Here is a 19,585-nt window from a genome sequence, read left to right on the forward strand (position 1 = left end):
ATTTAGCTCAGCACCATAAGCACCTGCCTTACAAGTGTGTAGTTGTGATTTCTATCTACAGTACCAAAACCCCCAAAAAACCCCAAAACAAAACACTTTTAAAAACCCCACAGTTATATGATATAGAAGGAACCTAAAAACAATAACAACTCTCATCTCAGAGAACTCAGTGTCTGTAGGCCAAAGAAGGAAATACAGGAAGCCAGGGGAATTGCCTTAAGTAAATAAAAGAATCTGATTTTGTAATCCCAAGCTCTCCTATTTGCAGAGGGGTCAAAAAACTATTATCATAAATTGAAAATTCATGTAACCTACCGAAAATTACAGTGTAGTTACACAGAATACTACAGAGCATTGGCTGTTTACCCTCATGATTGCATAGCTCAGCATTGAGAGTATCACCCTACATACTGCTAGCTTAGGAAAAGATTAAAATTCAAAGCACAGCTTCTATTGACTGCATGTCAGTTTTGTACTACTGTATAGTTGAAAATTCCTAAATTGAACCACTGTAAGTTGGGGGTTGTTTGTACCATAAACAATACACAAATCTATAATTCTGGCGATGAGAGAGGAGACCTCACATAAAGGCAGGTCAAAGTAAAGGATAGGAGGCACATCAGTCATACTCCGTGCCAGTGACTGTACAGTGCCTCAGCATTTTCTTCTGTGCCCCCAGAGGAAAAAGGCATCAGCAGTAGTTCACTGTTACTTAAAGGAGTGATATATTCCTTACATATGCAAAGAATATGTCCACAGATACTGTACGGAAGCAGCTTAGGAATTTAATATTTTTAAGCAGACACACTGTCTTATTTTAAAGATACTCTTTAGACTATATCATTGACAGAAACTCCTGAAGCTCTACATTACACTGTTACAATCATACTATACATAAATAATGTTTGCACATATGATTGAATTTTAAAAAATTTAAAGAAAAGCAATTTGCTATTTTAAGAGTTAATTTTGTAAACTTCTAAGATAAGCACAAAATAAACATTCTAATAGGTAAACGGCTGTTTGGTATTTGTACTTTTTGGAGGTTCTGTGGCTGCACACAAAAGGAAAAATCGTATAGGAGAGGAAGCTGAAAGGGGAAGGGAAGACTGCAGGATTAGTTTCACCAGTGCTACTTTTATTTTATATGCACTGTATCACTGAGAATCCACAGTAGATGTCATCCCCAAAATAAGGGTTCTGATACTGCTCTAAATACTGAAGTAGAGATGCTTCTATTTTTAAAAGGTGGCCCAAAATAACACAAAAAAAGATACTTGGCCAATACTAATCAATCCAAAAAGAAGGTCATAAATGCAGTGAGAGTTTAGATCTAGATTGATATGGAGAGACAGTAGTGGATGTGTTTAGGTACAAAGTATTTCAGTTAGGAGGCAGAAGGGACAGCGGAGCAACCAGTTCTGCTGGAATGACCAGGAGAAACTGGCAGAGGCCAATGGGGTCAGCTCACAGCTCGCCCATCTCACAGCTCCTTTGAGACTACCCCAGAGATGCACAGAGAAGACAATGGCGGAGCAAAAGGCCTTCAGAGCAAAATATCAGCAGACTTTCAGAATCACTTGATAAATTAATGCCTTGTGTTTATATAGCACTTTCACATATATTCTCATTTAATTTTCAGAACAATCTTGATTGGAATCCACATTTCCTGTTTCCTCTCCAAACCAGACCAAACTAAGTTGGGCGTGAGTAATAAAACCAAAACTCAAATTCCACCAAAGATTTAAACACAAGACAGCTTTTTGAAAATGATGGCTGAGGGATAAGAAATAGCCTCATCTGTATTGGATTTTATTTTTATGGTTTAAAAACCAAACTAAAAGAAAGTTATTTTGGTAGAATCTGTTATGACAAGATTATAAAATCCAGCTCTTCACCTACCTTCTCTTTGAGAGGCTCTTGATACGTGTTTCTCTGAAGATGAGTTAGAATCACTATGATGGCATGGTGAACCAGAAACTCTAGGACCTGATGAACTTGATGAACTGGTCAAATCTTGAAGACATAGAATTGACAGTAAGTTTAACATAACTCTGGTAGTGTTTCTTAAGTTTTACTTATCTATTTGAACTAGAATTCACCTGAACTGTGGCCACAAAGAGCTCACATAAAACTAGGCTATAAAGCAAGTGTGGTGGCACAGACCTGCGACCCCAGCACGTGGGACACTGAGGCAGGAGGATTGCTGCAAGTTTGAGAGCAGCCTGGCTTACACAGTGAGCCTCAAGGCTAGTCTGTACTGCATAGTAAGACCCTGTCTCAAAAAGACAAAACAAAACAAAATAAGTAACAACAACACAAACAAACTAGGCTATACTTAAAACGAAGGCATCAGGATAGTTCTCTGAAATGTACTTTCTAAATCTTTCATAACAAAGACTGGCTTAGTGAAATAAAAATAAGAAACCAAATAAGCACAGAAACTTTTTTAGCTTCTGACAATTTTGTACTGAAGCAGAGCAATAAAATTTAATAATAATGAAAGCTGAGCTGTTTATCTTGTTGTTTAATGCATAATTACAGGGTCCAACAAAGGTCCATGACTAGGAACACAAATTCTTTTTTTTTTTTTTTTGGCCTTTTTCCTTTTTATTGGTACCGGGATCGAACTCACAACTGCCTGCTTGCAAGGCAGGTGCTTATTGCCGCTGAGCTAAATCCCCAGCCCCCAAGAACACAAATTCTTTAGAGCACAACAAAACAACTTCTATAGTTCCTCAAATTATGTGATTACTATCTCTGAAATGCAACATAAAGCTTCACATTAAAATCTGTGGTGAAATAAGGTTAATATTAGAGAGTCAAGTTTGATGTTTTCATTATGCATTTGCAGTAGCCCCATACTTCTATAGGGAATTGTTTTATATTTTTGTAGTACAGAGGATTAAAACTGGGGCCTTCACACTGAGTATCACCATGTCTGACTAGGAATCCTTTTCAATCTAAATTTCTGTGATATTACTTAATCAGATTACCCCAAGAAGACTGAAAAGCTCTTTGGTTTTAAGAAGAACTGCACCTTCTAAATCACTATATTTTATTAAGCTAAATTTGGCTATCAATATTTAACTGAAGGGGGCTGGCGATTTAGCTCAGCGGCATAAGTGCCTGCCTTGCAAGCAGGCAGTCATGAGTTCGATCCCCGGTACTGATAAAAAGGAAAAAGACAAAAAAAAAGCAAAAAAGAAAATTAACTGAAAAAGGAAAATCTGTACCTAAAAGGTACAGATTTGCATATTTATTTATTTATTTTTGGTACTGGGGATCGAATTCACAACTGCACACTTACAAGGCAGGCACTTACCCACTGAGCTAAATCCCTGGCCCTATTTGCATACTTATAAAACCCTTGCCTTGCAAGTAAACTGGTAGAACTTAAATATCTGATTTTTAGTTATATTTGCACTTCCTCAAGAGTCTCATGTGCACCATGGAGAAAGAGTCCCATCTGTTGAAGTTCCCTTTCAATAGCACTTCATGAACAATCTGTGTTTCTGTTCAAAAAAGTAACATTATAACATTATATCTGTTATAATCCTGTTCTACAAAGATAGATGAAATATAATCATTTAAATTACATAACGTTGATAAAATATAGTACGTAAATTTTTCTGACCTCCAACTTCACTTAATGCAATTGTCTAATGCAATTAGTAATGGGAGAAGGGATACAGAATTGGCAAGAGGGTATTACAAGACAAGATGGCACGAGATACCTGCATTTGGTCATCCAGAAGTCTAGGTACAGTGTATACACTTATCACCACAATTGTAATTATCATAATTTAAAAGTTCTGCTTGGTTCCTACAGGACTTCAGAAAACTGATACTATCTTGAACTATCACTAATTTTTGAGATAGTAATGATTCAAAATGATTTTCTGGCTAGCACCAAACTAAAAGAATTTTAAGAGCAGTTATTCTTCCTAGGCCATTTGTGATACAGAGGCACAAATCCATGCTATGCCACAGATGCATATGGACCAGTACACTTCTGTGGAAAAACATTTTTAGTGAGTTTTCTAATGAATGCCTTTTACAATCATGCAGTGTACACATCCGCAATCCAAACTACTCTGGCAGCTGAGGCTGGGGACTCAAGTTTAAGGCCAGATCAAGCAGCTTAGTGAGGTCCTGTCTCAAAATAAAAAGGGCTGGGGATATATAGTGGTCCTGGGTTTGGTCCTCAGTACTGCAAAAAGAAAAAGAAGAAAACAAAACAAAACAAAAAAGGAATGCCCTTTAATTTTCAATCCTTTTCCCTGCTACCATTTTTGGAAGAGCAACACATACCATCTCCAGTGTCTCGGATGCTTTAGAAAACTTGTTTCCTAATAAAAAAAAAAAAAAAAAGAAAGAAAGAAAGAAAGAAAGAAAAGAAAAGCTTACCTGAACTTGATGTAGTTCTTCTTGCTCTCAAAATGGGATAGCTGCCTACTTCTAAAGATTTGGTTAAGTCGAGATCATGCAAAATCAAGAGATAGCCAGAAGATGTTGAGATCAACATTTTGGAACAATCTGGTGTTAATCTCATTCTCATGAGAAAACGCGTGTGAAAGAATTTCTTATGGGGACACCCATCTTCTGTACACCTACAGAGGAAATGAAATCAACAGAACCTAGTAATCATAAATATAGTGATTTAGTGATAGTAAGTTATTTTCCCTTCACAGTGGAATTTACGGCAATGTTTGTTTGTTTGTTTTTGAGACAGGGTCTCATCATGTAGGGCAGGCTGGCCTTGAGCTTTCTGGAAATCCTCCTGCCTCAGCCTCCCAAATACTAGGATTAGCAATCTATATTTAGGTTTACACACATACTTTGCAATTTTCTGTTTACTATTCTTTCATTATCGACTTTTGAGACAAGCATCTTTTTTTCTCAGGGATATTTCAGAATTTTTTAAAAGTAAAGTTCTGTTGAAGTAAATTTTATTTTTTTATTTTTCGGAAATTTTATATTTTATTCCTTTTGAATAAAGGTTTAATGGAGATTACAAGTTAGGATTGATCATTATTTCTTTCTGAATATTGATAATATTTCACTGAGTTCTAGCTTCATTATTAATAACTAAATCTGTATCAATCTATTCGTTACTTTGGATAATTTATCTTTATTACTTCTAATATTCTGTCTTTAGAGTTTTGCAGTTTTACTTTGCTATCTGTCAATGAAGATTTTTAAAAATGTTTTTGATATTCATTTGACTTTCTATGTTTTTGGGGTTTTTTGTACTGGGTATTAAGCTCAGAACCTCATGCTTGCCAGGGGCACTGTGCCCCTGAGCTATGGCCCCAGCCTTTGACTTTCTAAATCTTAAAAAAAAATCTGGAAAATTCTGTAATTATTTTAAATTGCTCTCACCTATTTTCTGTATTCTTTAGACTTCAAAAATAGATGTTTGATCCTTTAAATTTGACTCTCTTTATCTCAGAATTGCTCTTTCATGTATTGTATCTCCTTATTTCTCTGTTATATTCTGAATGACTTATTTTCTTGCTACTGGAGTTCTCTTTAAATGAAGGATTATCTAGTGAATTTTAAGTCAATAAAATGCACTAATTTAAAATGTGTTCTACAATATCTGTATCTGCACCAGTCGACAATGCAAGTTTTACCACCTGCATCAAGATACTGAACAAAAAATGTTAACATACTAATACAACTGTCTCTTAAAAGTGAAATGCCTTGTGATCCCCTTGTTTTCCCTAATAAAAATGTTGCTCTCCATTTCTATGACCTGAAGAGTTTCTGTTACCTTTAAATACTTTAAATCTTTGTTTTATATATGTGAGTATTTTGGATCAAAGATTCAATTTGGATCTTATTAACTGGAGATTAAAGTTTACAATTCACCTGTATCTTTGTCAATATCTTTTATGCAAATTTTAACACTTCCTTGGTATTTTTCTTTTGCTAATTTTTCATTTTCCACTTCTTTTCATGTGAGAAATTTGGAATGAATGTATTCTATTTTTGTCCAGAACTTGACGACAAATTGATTACTTTTTGATGCAGTAATTTGCCAATTCAGTACTTCAAACAGTTCATTTTAACCTTCACTCTCCAACCAGTACTTTGGAAATTTTCTCCTTGCTTTATGAGTATTAACTTTTTAAAAGAATTTTTTTGAGCAGGGTCTTACTATGTAGTTCAGGCTGACCTATGTAGACCAGGCTGGCCTCAAACTCATGGTGATCCTCCTGCCTCAGCCTCTTGAGTGCTGGGATTATAAGCATATGCCACTATACTCAGCTAGTGTTCACATTCTAAATCTGCTAGTTTTTTTAAAAAGGGAAATTATACTGTACCATTTTTCGATTTAGTCAAATTAACATTTAGAATGTCATTACTGTATTTGTCTTGCCCAGTGACAAAGTATTTTTATCTAATATATATTTGGCTTAACAACATACATCTTTATCTATAATTTTACACAGCAAAAATAAAACAGTATTTGTCCAATACATTGAATATTTAACAAGTACTTTGACAGTTTAAAACTATATAAACTGAGAATTTCAGAACTAGCTTATAAAGTCTATTTTACATTCAGGTTTTTATCCTGTGTGTAACGATTTTAGACTTCATGCTTCTTAACTAGTTTTAATGATTACTATCAAATCTTCCATACAATTGTGTACCTATTCTTAAATTTTTCTGTTGGCTACAATAAATCATTCAGCAAACTTTTCAGAGAAGGTTCTTGGTCGATACATTTAATCCTTTGGTATCTGAAAATGTCTTCTAGCTGCCTTCATACAACAATACTTACTGTATTTATTCTTATTTCACAATTATTTTCCTTTAAAGCTCTGAATATTGTTCACTACCTTCTGGCATTTACAAATGCAAAAGAAAAATCTAATGTCAGCCTGAATTTTGCTGCTTTCTCTGTCTAGATACTTGAAAAAAATTTCTTCTTTATCCTTGAAATTTAAGTCACTAGGGTGTATCTGGGAGTTGCATTTTCATTAAATTTTTAAGGCCCCTGTACGTTTCATTTGCTAGCCAACTTTGCTCAACTCTGTAACGTTTTTTAAAATTAATTCCTTAAGTAGTTTCCATTTTATTGCTTTGCCCTGTTTCAGGTATGCATATTATGCATACATCATGTGTCTCCAGGACAGGCCCTCTACATCTCTTTCTTTCTTCTTTTTGTATCTTAATTTCTTTGGCCTTTTCCTCCTCATTCTGTAGAATTTCTTGCTTTGCATTTACTTCAGCTGTTTTATTTTATGACCAATCCCACGTTTCTTTTAACTCCAGGGTCGAGCCATCTTTTATGTACTCAAACCTACTTTATAATTGAGTCCGCATAGTTAATAACTCTTTTCTTAGGTCCTGGGAATTGAACTCGCAACCTTGTGCTCACCAGGCAGGTGCTAACACCACTGGGCTAAATCCTCAGAGTAGTTAATAACTCTTTTCTTAGGTCCTGGGAATTGAACTCGCAACCTTGTGCTCACCAGGCAGGTGCTAACACCACTGGGCTAAATCCTCAGAGTAGTTAATAACTCTTAAGATGTTTAACATTTTCTAGATCAATTCTGGAGACAGGTACCTCCACATCAAGAGGAAGCATCTTTTTGATTACTTAACTCTCTTCCTTTCTTCTGAACTGCGGTGTTGTGACTTTTTCAAAGGCTCTTCTCAGTGAGGTCCAAACACACGGTTTCTCAAGCACAAAGCTGGAGAACATCCTGGACATGTTAGGGTGTTTTTCAAAGTTTGCTTTTCTGGTCTCTCTCTCTTAGATCGGATCCAGGAAAAGCTGCTAAGCTACAGCCAGCTCTTTATTTCCTGATTTTGACATTGGGTCTTGCTAAATTATCCAAGCTGGCCTCATACTTGCAGCCCCCCTGTCTCAGCCTGCTGAGTAACTGGGATTACAGGTTGGGCACCTTCACACCTGGCACCGTGTCTATTTTTTTTTCCTTTCTACTCTAGAAATCACAAACTATATCATATATACAAAAAATAAAATGTGTAGATTTTTGGTCTTTTTTATTTTTTTGGAAACAGGGTTTCACTATGTAATTCAGGCTATCCTTGAACTCACAGGGATCCTTCTGTCTCAGCCTCCCAAAACACTGTGTAAAGTTTAAAGAAAAGTAAACACTTGTGACGCATTACCCATGTTAAATAACACAACATTACCATTTTGGACATTTCCTTTCTTTGTTGCATTCCAAGTTTGCTTCAAGCATTAGAAGTCTTTGGTTTTTGTTTGGTTTGGTTTGGTTTGGTGGTATTGGAGACTGAACCCAAGGTCTTCCCGTTGAACTACATCCCCAGCTTTTTAGAGACAAGGTTTTGCTAAGGTGCCAAGTTGCCCAGGTAGGGTTGGATGCTCCTGTTTCAGCCTCTCAGGGATCACAGATGTGTGTTTCCAGCATGAATAGCTTTTTAAACATGTTTCTTCTGCTTATGCAGTCTCTGTTTATTCCAAAACTCTTTCCACTGTCTCTGTATTAATAATTTTTCTCAAATGTCTGTCCTTGATGGTCTGTTCATTTTAAGACTGGGGAAGTAAAGCTGACTGGGAACTTCACAGACATGTACCACCATGCCAGGCTAAATAAGGGTGAATCCATTTTTGAGGTGTTCTAGTTTATGCTCTTTCCTTCAAAATCTGTTTATTATAGTTTTTGAGTCTTCTCATATATAGACTTTATTTAGGTCTTCAGTAATCAGTAATATAATTTAAAATTTTACAAAGTTTCTCCTTAAAAGTTACACATTTTCTATTGTAATATATTTCTATGTACAACTAAATTTTTTGATTATGAAAAATTTTAAATGATTGTGATATAATCACAACAATAACTAAGCAGAACACATTTTTCTCCTACCTAATTTTTTTTACACTTTTTGTTTCTTTTTCTTTTCTTTCTTTTTTTTTTTTTTTATCAGTACGGGGGTTGAACTCACGACCGCCTGCTTGCAAGGCAGGTGCTTATGCTGCTGAGCTAAATCCCAAGCCCCCTCTCTTACCTAATTTCTAACAATCTTTCTTTAATTTTTAGCAAAGAATTGTGTATATTTATGGTACCTAAAACGATCTTTTGTGTGTGTGTTGCTAGGATGAACCTGAAGCCTTGTGTATGTTTTTTTTTTTGGTATAGGGAACCAAACTCAGGACCTTGTGCTTGCCAGATGAGTACTTGTGCCTCTGAGCTATATCCTCAGCCCAGCCTTGTGGTATGTTTAGTATGTGCTCTGCCACTAAGCTATACCCAGCCTACATGGTATATACATACGACATACACTGTTAAACTAATTAACATATGCATCACCATTCTTATTTACTTGTGATAAAACACTTAAATCTACCCTTAGAAATGTTCAAGCATACAAACCATTGTTGTTAACTGTGGTCACTATGTGTAATGCCAACCTCTTGAACTTACTTTTCCTGTTTGAAATTTTTTATCCTCTGACTCCTCTGCACCTATCTTCGCTCTGCTTCTGTGAGTCTGACTTATTTAGAGTCCACATAAAAGCAATATTCGTTATTTCATTTTAACATGTTTTCCTTGGTCCATCTGTGTTGCTCCAAATGATAACATTTACTTTTTGTTTAAAAGGCTGAATATTTTTCCAGAGTACATTTAAAAAACACATTCCTTTGTTGATGGACACAGGTTGATTATCTTGGCTACTGTATGCTGCAATGAACATAGAAGTACATTCTGCAATATATATCTATTACAGGAATTGCTGGGTTATATGGTTGTTCCATTTTAAGATTTTTAAGGAACCTCCATACTATTTTCCATAACTTATATCCAGGAGTCTTGCTTAAGCCCTACTCTTATAATTCCTCTAAAGAATTTCTAGGATTTTTATATAGACCAAGATTGGAAAACTATGGCCTATGGTCCAATTTGGCCCACTGGCCTGTGTTTATAAAGAAAGTTTATATGAACACAGCCAATGCATCCATGTTTTATTTACATATGACTGCTCAGAGACCATACAGTACACAAAGCCTAAGACATTTAATACTTGGTCCTTTACAGAGTTCGCCAACCCCTGTTGGCAAGAATGTGGAGAAACTGGAACACTCATTACTAGAAACATTATGACTGGTGGAAGTGTAAAATGGTAATGGCCATTGGCAGTACATAATCACGTGATCTGTGAATGACATTAAATTTCACATAGACTTTTCTTTCTTTTACTACACTAGGGAATCTTTTCCTTCCCACCCATGACAATAAGGACAGTAACATGGGGACTGTATTCTCCTTCTTACAGAAAATTTTAAATGTTCATCTTTAAAAATGTACTGAAGGTTCATGCTATACTTCTGATGAGTGCCTATTTCTATTTAATTAATGGTTTGTCTTTTTAACAACTTTATTGAGGAAAAATTTACAAGCAAGATTTATTTTAAATGCACAATTAAATGATTTTTAGTAAATTTTACCACATTGTACAATCAATATAATCCAGTTCTAGAAGACTTTTATTATCCTGACCATTATCAATTACCATCTGTTTCCATTCCTAGCTCTATGCGCAACTACTTGTATACTTTGTCTCTGAAGACTTGCCTATCATGGACATTTCACATAAACAGAATCATACTATAAGTGGTCTTTTGCAGTATCAGTTTTTTACTTGGCATAACTTTTAAAGGTTATTCATGTTGTAGTATACCTCAATACTTTGTTCATTTCATTCCCAAATAGTATTGTTGTATCCTGCTTTTAAAAATCTACTTACCAGAGAATGAATATTTGGATTAGTTTCATTTCTTTTTTGACCGTGATGTGTAAAGCCACTATAACCATTCATATCAAGTCTCTGAGTAGACCTATGTGTTCAGTTCTCTTGGGTTGATAGAGCTAAGAGTAGTTCATAAGGTAATTCTATTTTAAAATTTTACGAAACTGTCAAATTGTTTTCTAAAATGGGTGTAACATTTTACATTCCCACTGGCAATGCAGATTCTAGGAATTAAAGTTACATTTTATCCAAATTCTTGCTAATACTTGTACTGTCTTCCAATTCATCAGCATGTGATATTTCTCCATTCGTTTATAACTTATCTTTCTTTTCAGCCAATTTTTATAGTTTCCACTGTACAAACCATGTATGCACTTCTTTATGGGGTGGTTGTAGTTGTGCTGAGGATCAACTCCAGGGACTCATTATCCTGGGAAAATCCTCTATCTGTCCAAATGTGTACTTTATTCATTTTAATAGTATTGTGAATACTCAGTCTTTGTAAGTAGAAACACTTTTAGGGTTTTTTGTGGATTTAAGATTTTCTACATAGAGGATCAAATCTGCTTCTGGGCTCTTTTCCTTTCTAATTTGGTTATTTTTCCTTTTTCCTTTCCTTTTCTTCTTTGCATTTCAATAATTTTACTGAAAGGTGTATTTCTTAGTTCCAAATATAATGATAGTTGGTTAAGTTACCTCTGCCAACTCAAAATTAATTATTGATGGTTTCAAAATATTGAAATATACTAGCCTTTTGGTAAAACTACCACAAAACATGGCTTACAAAATCATGGTTTACACAACATAAATCACAAAACATGGTGTACAATATGTTAAAGGTAGAATATACTACGGTTCTTTGGTTTATCTTTAATGCTTATTTATCTGTAACGTGATGTAAAAATTGGTTACATCCATTCTGGATAAAGTCAGACTTCAGGCTGCACTGAGTAAATGTTTACAATACTAACAATATATGTAATTTCCCTACATTCACTAGCTCACATGGAGAATTTCAAACACTACCTCAGCAATCTCATAATTATGGAGGAATCTGTTTACTTTCCTTAAGACACAGTATAAAGATTTGTGAAAGTATATTCTGTTCCTTTAAAAATAAACAAACTAGAAGCAATGACAGTTTTATAGAAACACTATATAGTAAAATCTGGAGTGTTTTATCTAGTCAGAACTTAGGGTAAAGCAAGTTTTCAGAGTGATAATTGACTCTGAATTATTATGGAATATAATAAAACATTTTTATAATGGAACTAGACTGAGGAAGTAGATTTTGTATAGAATTTTTTTTTTTTTTTGTACCAGGGATTGAACTCATGACCTCATGTTTGTCAAGTAGGCACTTATGCCACTGAGCTAAACCCCTGGCCCTGTATAGAAATACAAACATCATACAAATATCACCTGTTTTTTAGAATAATTTAAAGACAGCTCATTGAATACACCAAACTTACTAGGTCTACATTTTGGCTCAATACAAAATGTCTTTTAATTTAAATGTAACTACCACATAGCAATAACATTCTCATGTCTGAATTATCTACTACTTATATTATGGGTGCCAACAGATCATTATCTAGAATACAACCCTTATTATGGCTTTTAAAAAGTGCATGTATTAAACACTGGTTTTGATGTAAGCTTCATAATCTAAAATTTAACATTTAAATTAAGTAAATTACCATTTTCAATATCACCTAAATATATGGATCCAATATAGAAAGTTAGATTAATGTTAGAAATAAAGATCCACAGTTCACCTCTTCAGGCTGGTACTAAGTATTTCACAATTATGCCTTTAGCTTTACAGGTGAATGCAAATCTAAACACTTCTACTACAGCATTACATTAGTTAAGCAGCTTTCCCAAGCTGGAGAACATCATACTAATCCAGCTATAACGTTCTGAGGCTTCCTCAGTTAAATCCATTTAACATTATGGAATCACAGTTCAGAGCTGTGGAGAAGGATTCAAAGAATGTTTTTCTTGCTCCCATAATACTATTTATATAAAGAACAAAAAGCTACAACTTATCAAAAGTTGGATAAGTTACTATCAAACTGACTGCAAGACTAAGGGGCTATGAAGTAAAAGATCTTAGTCTAACTCAGTTCTTTGGTTTTGATATGGAGACATTTTCTCTGCGAATTTATTGGATAGATTGCTGTCTAAAATGAAGGTACAGCTCACCTTGGGTATGTTGGACTGAGCTGTTTTTATTTGGCTGTAAAATCTATAGAAGAAAAAAATGTCCTACTGACAACTGACTTGCAGTCATTCTGATACTACTGGCTGCTAAAAGTAAATTTTTCCTACCTAAGTTTCATAATCATACGTAGAGCTGTTAAATGTTAACATTTAGCTTTGAGTAGGGAAAGATAAATTGTTACTATAAATTAAATTTAGATACCAAAGAACTGAATGTGGTGGCTTACACCTGTAATCTCAGCACTTGGGAGGCTGAGGCAGGAGGATCATTGCGAGTTTGAGACCAGCCTGGGCTAAAAAGTGAGCTCAAGTCGAGCCCAAACTGCATAGCAAGACCTTGTCTCAAAAAACCACACACACACACACACACACACACACACACACACACACACACACAGAAAGAGAGAGAGAGAGAGAGAGAGAAAATAAATTTAGATGCCAAGAACAATATAGAATATATTCAGACTGAATTTACATTTTTTAAAATGAACATAATTATTTTCTAGTATTACAACTGCAGTAGCAGTATGTTGAGACATACTGGCGATTTTCAGAAATCAATTTTCAGAGATCAGCAGCTCTGTCTTACTTTTTCTTTAGGTATAATATTCAAGTTCATAACAATTCTGGTTGTAAGCTAGCAGTCTCAAATTAGTTCATATGTAGATCAACTTTTGCTCCTATTAATAACTTTAGGTAAGCTAGAGCTTGGGGCTACATATAACAAGATGCACAATTTAAAAATCACTACTTCAGGGCCACTTTAAAAATTCAGAGATAGGTGTGATGGTGCACACACGTTGTAATCCTAGCACTTGGGAGCTGAGGCTGGATTACTGCGAGTTCAAGGCCAGCCTGGGCTACACAGTGAACTCAAGGCCAGCCTTAACTACACAATGAGACCCTGTCTTTAAAAAAACAAAACAAAACAAAATAACAAAAACAACAATCAAAACCTCACCTTACTTATGATGCTGTTTTCTAAGCTGCTTATTTATTTTTAAAGTTCCTAATGTAATGAAATGGTTAACATGTGTCTCAGAGATTGGATAATGCCTTTTCTTAGAGTGTTGTACCTTATATATAGTAAATGGTTTCAAATGTTAGCTGACTAGATTGGTAATGCCATGTTTTCTAAGTCCAACTGGTTTAGTTTGAAGATAATATTTCAATACTTAAAATGTAAAAGAAAATTACATAGTTTTCTCTATACAGAGAATAAAAACCAAATTTACCAACTATGGAAGCACTTAGGAATTGTTGGAAGTGAGTTATTCTGTGGTAACTTGCTTTAGTTGCCTGCAGTGTGCCTAGAAACAACCCACTTCACCTTCTGAACACCTGGTTTGGAACACTTACTTGTTTGATGATTATTCAGTTAAATACTTGTATACAAGCTCTTGCCAGGTCAGACCTCTGCCATTTACCTAGAACATTTCTGGAGACATTCTACTCCTGTTAACTCTACACACTTCTGTGCTTGTATCTCCAATGCAACGATAAGTAAGGCCAACACAGAAAGTTTTGCTTTAGAAAATGTGATCCTACAGTGCCATTCCTTAAGGGAAGCTTCTAGTCTTTCAAAATTTAGGCTATTTTTCTTTCAAATGGCAAGTTCTCTTGTTTGAGTGAATAACAGAATTATAGAAATTGAAAGGCAATGGTACCTTTGACTTTCCAATGCATCTCTAATACAATCTTTTCCATTCTCATCAAGTCTCAAATCGTGAACCTACACTGACTTACTTGGATCAAGTCAATTGTCAATGAGACATCTGTTTCCTCTTCTATAGATTTTACAGCCAAATAAAAGCAGCTCAGTCCAACATAGTTAAGGTGAGAGGGTAATCTTCCCAGTAAATTCATAGCTGGAGAAAATGTCTCTGAGTCAAAGAACTGAGTTAAGACTAAGACCTTTGGGCTGGGGATTTAGCTCAGCGGCATAAGTGCCTGCCTTGCAAGCAGGCAGTCGTGAGTTCGATCCCTGGTACCGATAAAAAAGAAAAAGACCAAAAAAAAAAAAAGACTAAGACCTTTTACATTAAAGTCCCTCAGACTTGTAGTCATTCTGAGGACATTATAAAGTATAGATTCAACTAGTCTCACGTCACAGACCTTTGGCTGACATCTAGCCTCCTGTTTCAACAGGATACTCAACTGGAGTAGTGGTTCTGGTAGTCAGTTGTTGTCAGTATTCTACCATCTTGGTAGACTGTGGCTCCTCTGCGTGACCACCTTCCCGGGGGCCTGCCCCACTATAGGGAACAGGAGAGGTCTAGGAGGCAAGGGCACTCGAGGGTAGGAGGGAGAGGCCCAGGGTGGGAGAATGTCCTGAGTGGAGGTCTCTGCAGCACACCATGGCCACACTAACCTCCTCCAAGTCAGACTGATGCACCCCTTTCCCTGTGTCTCTGTGTGTGTCTGTCGTTGGTCAGTCTCTCTCTCTCTCTCTCTCTCTCTCTCTCTCTCTGTCTCTCTCTCTCATTCTCTCCATCCCTTGTTGCTCTGTTTTTGTCTTCCCCGACTGCAACTCTATAGCAATGCTGTACAACCAGTACCATGTTAAAACTGGTGAGAGCTTTATTCTCAATCTTCAAAGGAATGTATCCGTCTTTCAGCATTAAGTAATGACTATTTTATTTGGTACCGGGGATCAAACTCACGATCTCAATGCTTACCAAGCAAGCACTTCAAAGTTCTGAGCTAAATCCCTGGCTAAGTATGATTTTAGTTCTAGATTTTCCATAAATGTCCTTTATCAGATTGAGGAAGTTCCTTTGGTTTCTCTTTTCATTTCTTTCTCCCTTTTTTCCCTTCCTTCTTTTCTTTCTTTGCTTCTGTCTCTCTCTGCCTCTCCATTCCTCCCTCTTTCCCTCTCCCTCTTTCTTCTTGGATCTCTCTAAATTGCCCAGACTAGGCTCAAACATGGGATCCTCCTGCTCCAACCTCCTAAAATGACGGGATTAAAGGTGCATGAAACCTTGACCCGTTTGAGAAAGTTCCTCTTTAGTCTTAGATTTATAACAAATGATTGTTAAATTCTATCTTAATATAATCATATGGATTTTTTACCTTTATTAAAGTACTATATTAATTGATTTTTGGATGTTAAACCATCCCTGTAGTCCTAGAATAAATTCCACTTGCTGATGACATATAATCCTTTATGTATGTTGCTGAATTTGATTTGCTAGTGTTTTTTAAAAACATTATTGTATATTTTTTCAGGAATAATGGTCAGCAGTCTTCTATTTTGATGCTTGTCTGGTTTGGGGGTCAAGGTTATACTAGACTGAAAGAACTGAGTTGAGAAGTATTCTTATCTCTTTTATTTTCTGGAATAGTTTGTGAAGGATTATTATTATTATTTATGTAAATGATTAGTAAAGTTCACTAGTGAAGCCACTGGGCCTCAGCTTTTTCACTGTGGAACAATTTTTAAATTATTAATTCAATTTCTTTAATTGAAGGTTTGTATGCCTATAGATTTTCTATTTATTCTTGGGTCAGTTTCAGTAATTTCTGAGTCTTCTGGTATTTAAACTGCCTAACTTAACTCCCATAAAAGTATTCATAATCTTCTTTAAAAATGCTTTTAATTTCTCATTCCCTTGTTTTTAATTGACTGAATATTGAATTGTATTCAACTCAATCATATGGCTTTATCCATTTTATCTGTTTAATGTAGTTAATCATATTAAAAGAATTTCTATTTCTAAGATAGCTTTCCATTTCTAGAATAAGCTCAAGGTGGTTGTGATATTATCTTGAGGATTTAATTTCCTTTCATTTAGAATATTTGCATCTACACTCATATTAGAGGTTAGATTTTCATTTTTGTCTTCTAATATTACCTATAAGTTTGGATATCCAGGTCATACTAGCTTCATATATGAGGTAAGAATTCCCTTTTATTGGAATCTAGCTGGTTTAATAACATTTTAATGTTATTGCCATACTTGTTAGAAGTTACCTGTAAAGCTGATAGGGCTGTTCTTTTATTAATAGACAGGTTAAATATCAGTCCTGCTAAGAGGGTCTATTTATTCTTTGGTCAGTTTTGTGAAAGTGTACTTTTTTCATAAAAGTTTTAAGTACAGTATACTGGCATAAAGCTGTTCTTATTTTGTGTTTTTTGTTGTCTCTTTTTTTCTCTTGACGAATCTTAGAGAATGGCTTATGCAATTAGCCTTTTCAAAGACCACAGTTTAAAAAATTCTCTTTCTTATATTTTCTTTTGTATTTTTATAAATTTTTAGTCTTAGTTTTCCAGTTTTTTTTTGTTTGTTTGTTTTTAGCAAACTCATTAATTTGCAGTCTAATGATTTCACTATGATTTCTTCTTTGATACAAAAATTACTTAGGAGGTCAATCTGTACATTTCTAAACATGGGAATTTCTACTTACCAGTGCTAAGTAAATGCTCTGAGTTTTAAAAAAAAAAACTGACAATATTTCTTTAATATTAATTGAGGTCTATTTTGTAAGTTAATACATGCTTAATTTTTGTACCTGTTTTAAATCTAATTCAGAGAATATATTCACTACTTGTTGGAAGCAGAATTCTAAATATGTATAATCTACCAAGCTTATTAATAGTATTTAAATTCTCTATAGTCTTACTCATTTTTCCTTTTCTCTTTCTTTCTTTCTTTTTGTTTTTATTTTATTTTTAAGACAGGGTCTCACTATACAGCCCAGTCTGGTCTCAAACTTGCAACAATCCTTCTGCCTCAGCCTCCTGAGTGCTAGAATTACAGGCATGCACCACTATGCCCAGCTCTTACTCATTTTTGTTTATGTTATCCATTAGTAAATGAAAGAATGGTATTAATATTATTAATAGAGATGGGAATTTCTCACTTTTTTTTGTAATTCTACCCATTTTTGCTGTTTTTGGTTTTAGACTTTGCTTTTAGATGCATATAAGAAATATATATGAGCGAAAAGAGCCTTTTAATATAGTATCTTTTTAGAAATAATAATTTTTTTGCCTTACACTCTTACTTTCTGTTTGTGTGGCCATAACTGTTTTTCTCTTATATTTATTTATCTGCTGCCCCTGCTCCAACTCTTTTACTTTCAACTTTACTTTTTTGTGTTTTAGGTGTTCCTTACAAAAAACGTTAAGTTTGGTTTTACTTTCTAACTCAATTTAACATTATCTTTTAACTGGCTAGTTTAGTGCTTTTACCATAATTATTGATATTTTGATTGACTATCATTTTTATGTTTCCTTATTTTTTATATGATTTCTCCTTTTTTCTCTACTTCGACTGTCCTGGATGTGTTATTAGCTTTTTACTCTTTTACTAATTTAGAAGTTATCAGTTATATTTCTATTCAAATGTCTTTCTAAGGCTGGGGAGCTATAGCTCAGCAGAACGGTGCCTGCCTGGCAAGCGCAAGGTCCTGAGTTTAATTACTAGCACCAAAAACAACAAGAACAACAAAAACTAAATACTAGACTAAACACCAAATTGTCTTTCTAAAATAAACATATTTGCCTCTAACTTTTAACAGGTAGCTGGGCATGATAGTGCATGCCTGTAATTCCAGCACTTAGGAGGCTGAGGCAGGAGGACTATGCTGAGAGGCCACCTGGGGTACATGATAAGTTCAAGGCCAGCCTAAACTATATAGCAAGACTCTGTCTCAAAAAAAAAAAAAAAAAAAAAAAAAAAAAAAAAAAATTAAATAAAAATTTAAAAACCCCACATATATATGTATATATAAAATAAATAAATTTATTTTAATAGGTATACAGTATATGTCTAAAGATAATAGCTCTCTCCTCCGCTCAAATAATATGTGTGGCTATGAATCTTTAAGAAAATTTCCATTTGCTTATAACCCATAAAAAGAGTATTTCAATTATTTTAGCATAGTTAGAAGTACTCATTTAAATTATTACTCAAATTTTGACTCTTCAAATAATCAGTTTTTCTATAAGGAAATTAAATGACAACTGAGGCAAAATTGGCATTTTATGTGGGACAGCTGGCCTACTGTGCAAACTCCTATGTATAGTAGAATGTCTAGAAACTATGGTTCCTGCCAACTAAATCCTAGTAGATATTCTTCTCACTTCCCCTAGTTATGACTGCTTTACACATCATTTCCAAAATATTCCCTTTGATATCAGTAACTCAAATGACAACTCTTTTAAGCATTAAAATACAGTACAAAAGTAATGAAATAAATAGATTTAGAACTGAAGCACCAGAGTAAAGTACATTATAGTTTCACAATGAAAATAACAAAAACATTTTTCCTTAAACTCAGGAAACTAATTTTATAAAAGTTTTCATCATTACTATACTACTTAGTCTTTTCTTTGTCCTCTTCTCTTATTAATTAGTTAATACTGGGGATGAACCCAGGGCTCAAGTATGTCAGGGAAGTGCTCTACCACAGGGCTGCACCCTCAGCTGCAGAATTTTTGGTTGCAGTATATGACTAAGTGTGAGTAACAAAACACAGTCACCTTTGGACTATCTTTCCCAAAGCCAGCTTATTTTTTTTGAGATTAGAATACTGAATTTGTTCACCATATTTTAAAAACAGTTTTATTATTAATCCTAACATAATCTGCTAGTCA

At 34.6% G+C, this 19,585-nt stretch overlaps 1 protein-coding gene and 1 pseudogene across 2 annotated transcripts in view; both read right to left on the reverse strand.

Annotated features, from left to right (window-relative positions):
- Dcaf10 (DDB1 and CUL4 associated factor 10) overlaps window positions 1-19,585 on the reverse strand; it is a 61,906-nt gene that overhangs the window by 11,237 nt on the left and 31,084 nt on the right. For both annotated transcript variants that reach the window (XM_063225191.1, XM_003470883.5), the window contains 2 exons: window positions 4,411-4,613; window positions 1,903-2,016 (listed from right to left, as the gene is read on the reverse strand). In XM_063225191.1, coding sequence (XP_063081261.1) covers window positions 1,903-2,016; window positions 4,411-4,613 — 317 coding nt within the window. The remainder of the gene's footprint in view (window positions 1-1,902; window positions 2,017-4,410; window positions 4,614-19,585) is intronic.
- Window positions 4,951-14,913, reverse strand: LOC134470533 (cyclin-G1-like; annotated as a pseudogene).

The sequence above is a fragment of the Cavia porcellus genome, unplaced genomic scaffold, assembly GCF_034190915.1.
Source record: "Cavia porcellus strain 051 isolate PalLab524CR breed Dunkin Hartley unplaced genomic scaffold, mCavPor4.1 scaffold_1, whole genome shotgun sequence".
Lineage (NCBI taxonomy): Eukaryota > Metazoa > Chordata > Mammalia > Rodentia > Caviidae > Cavia > Cavia porcellus.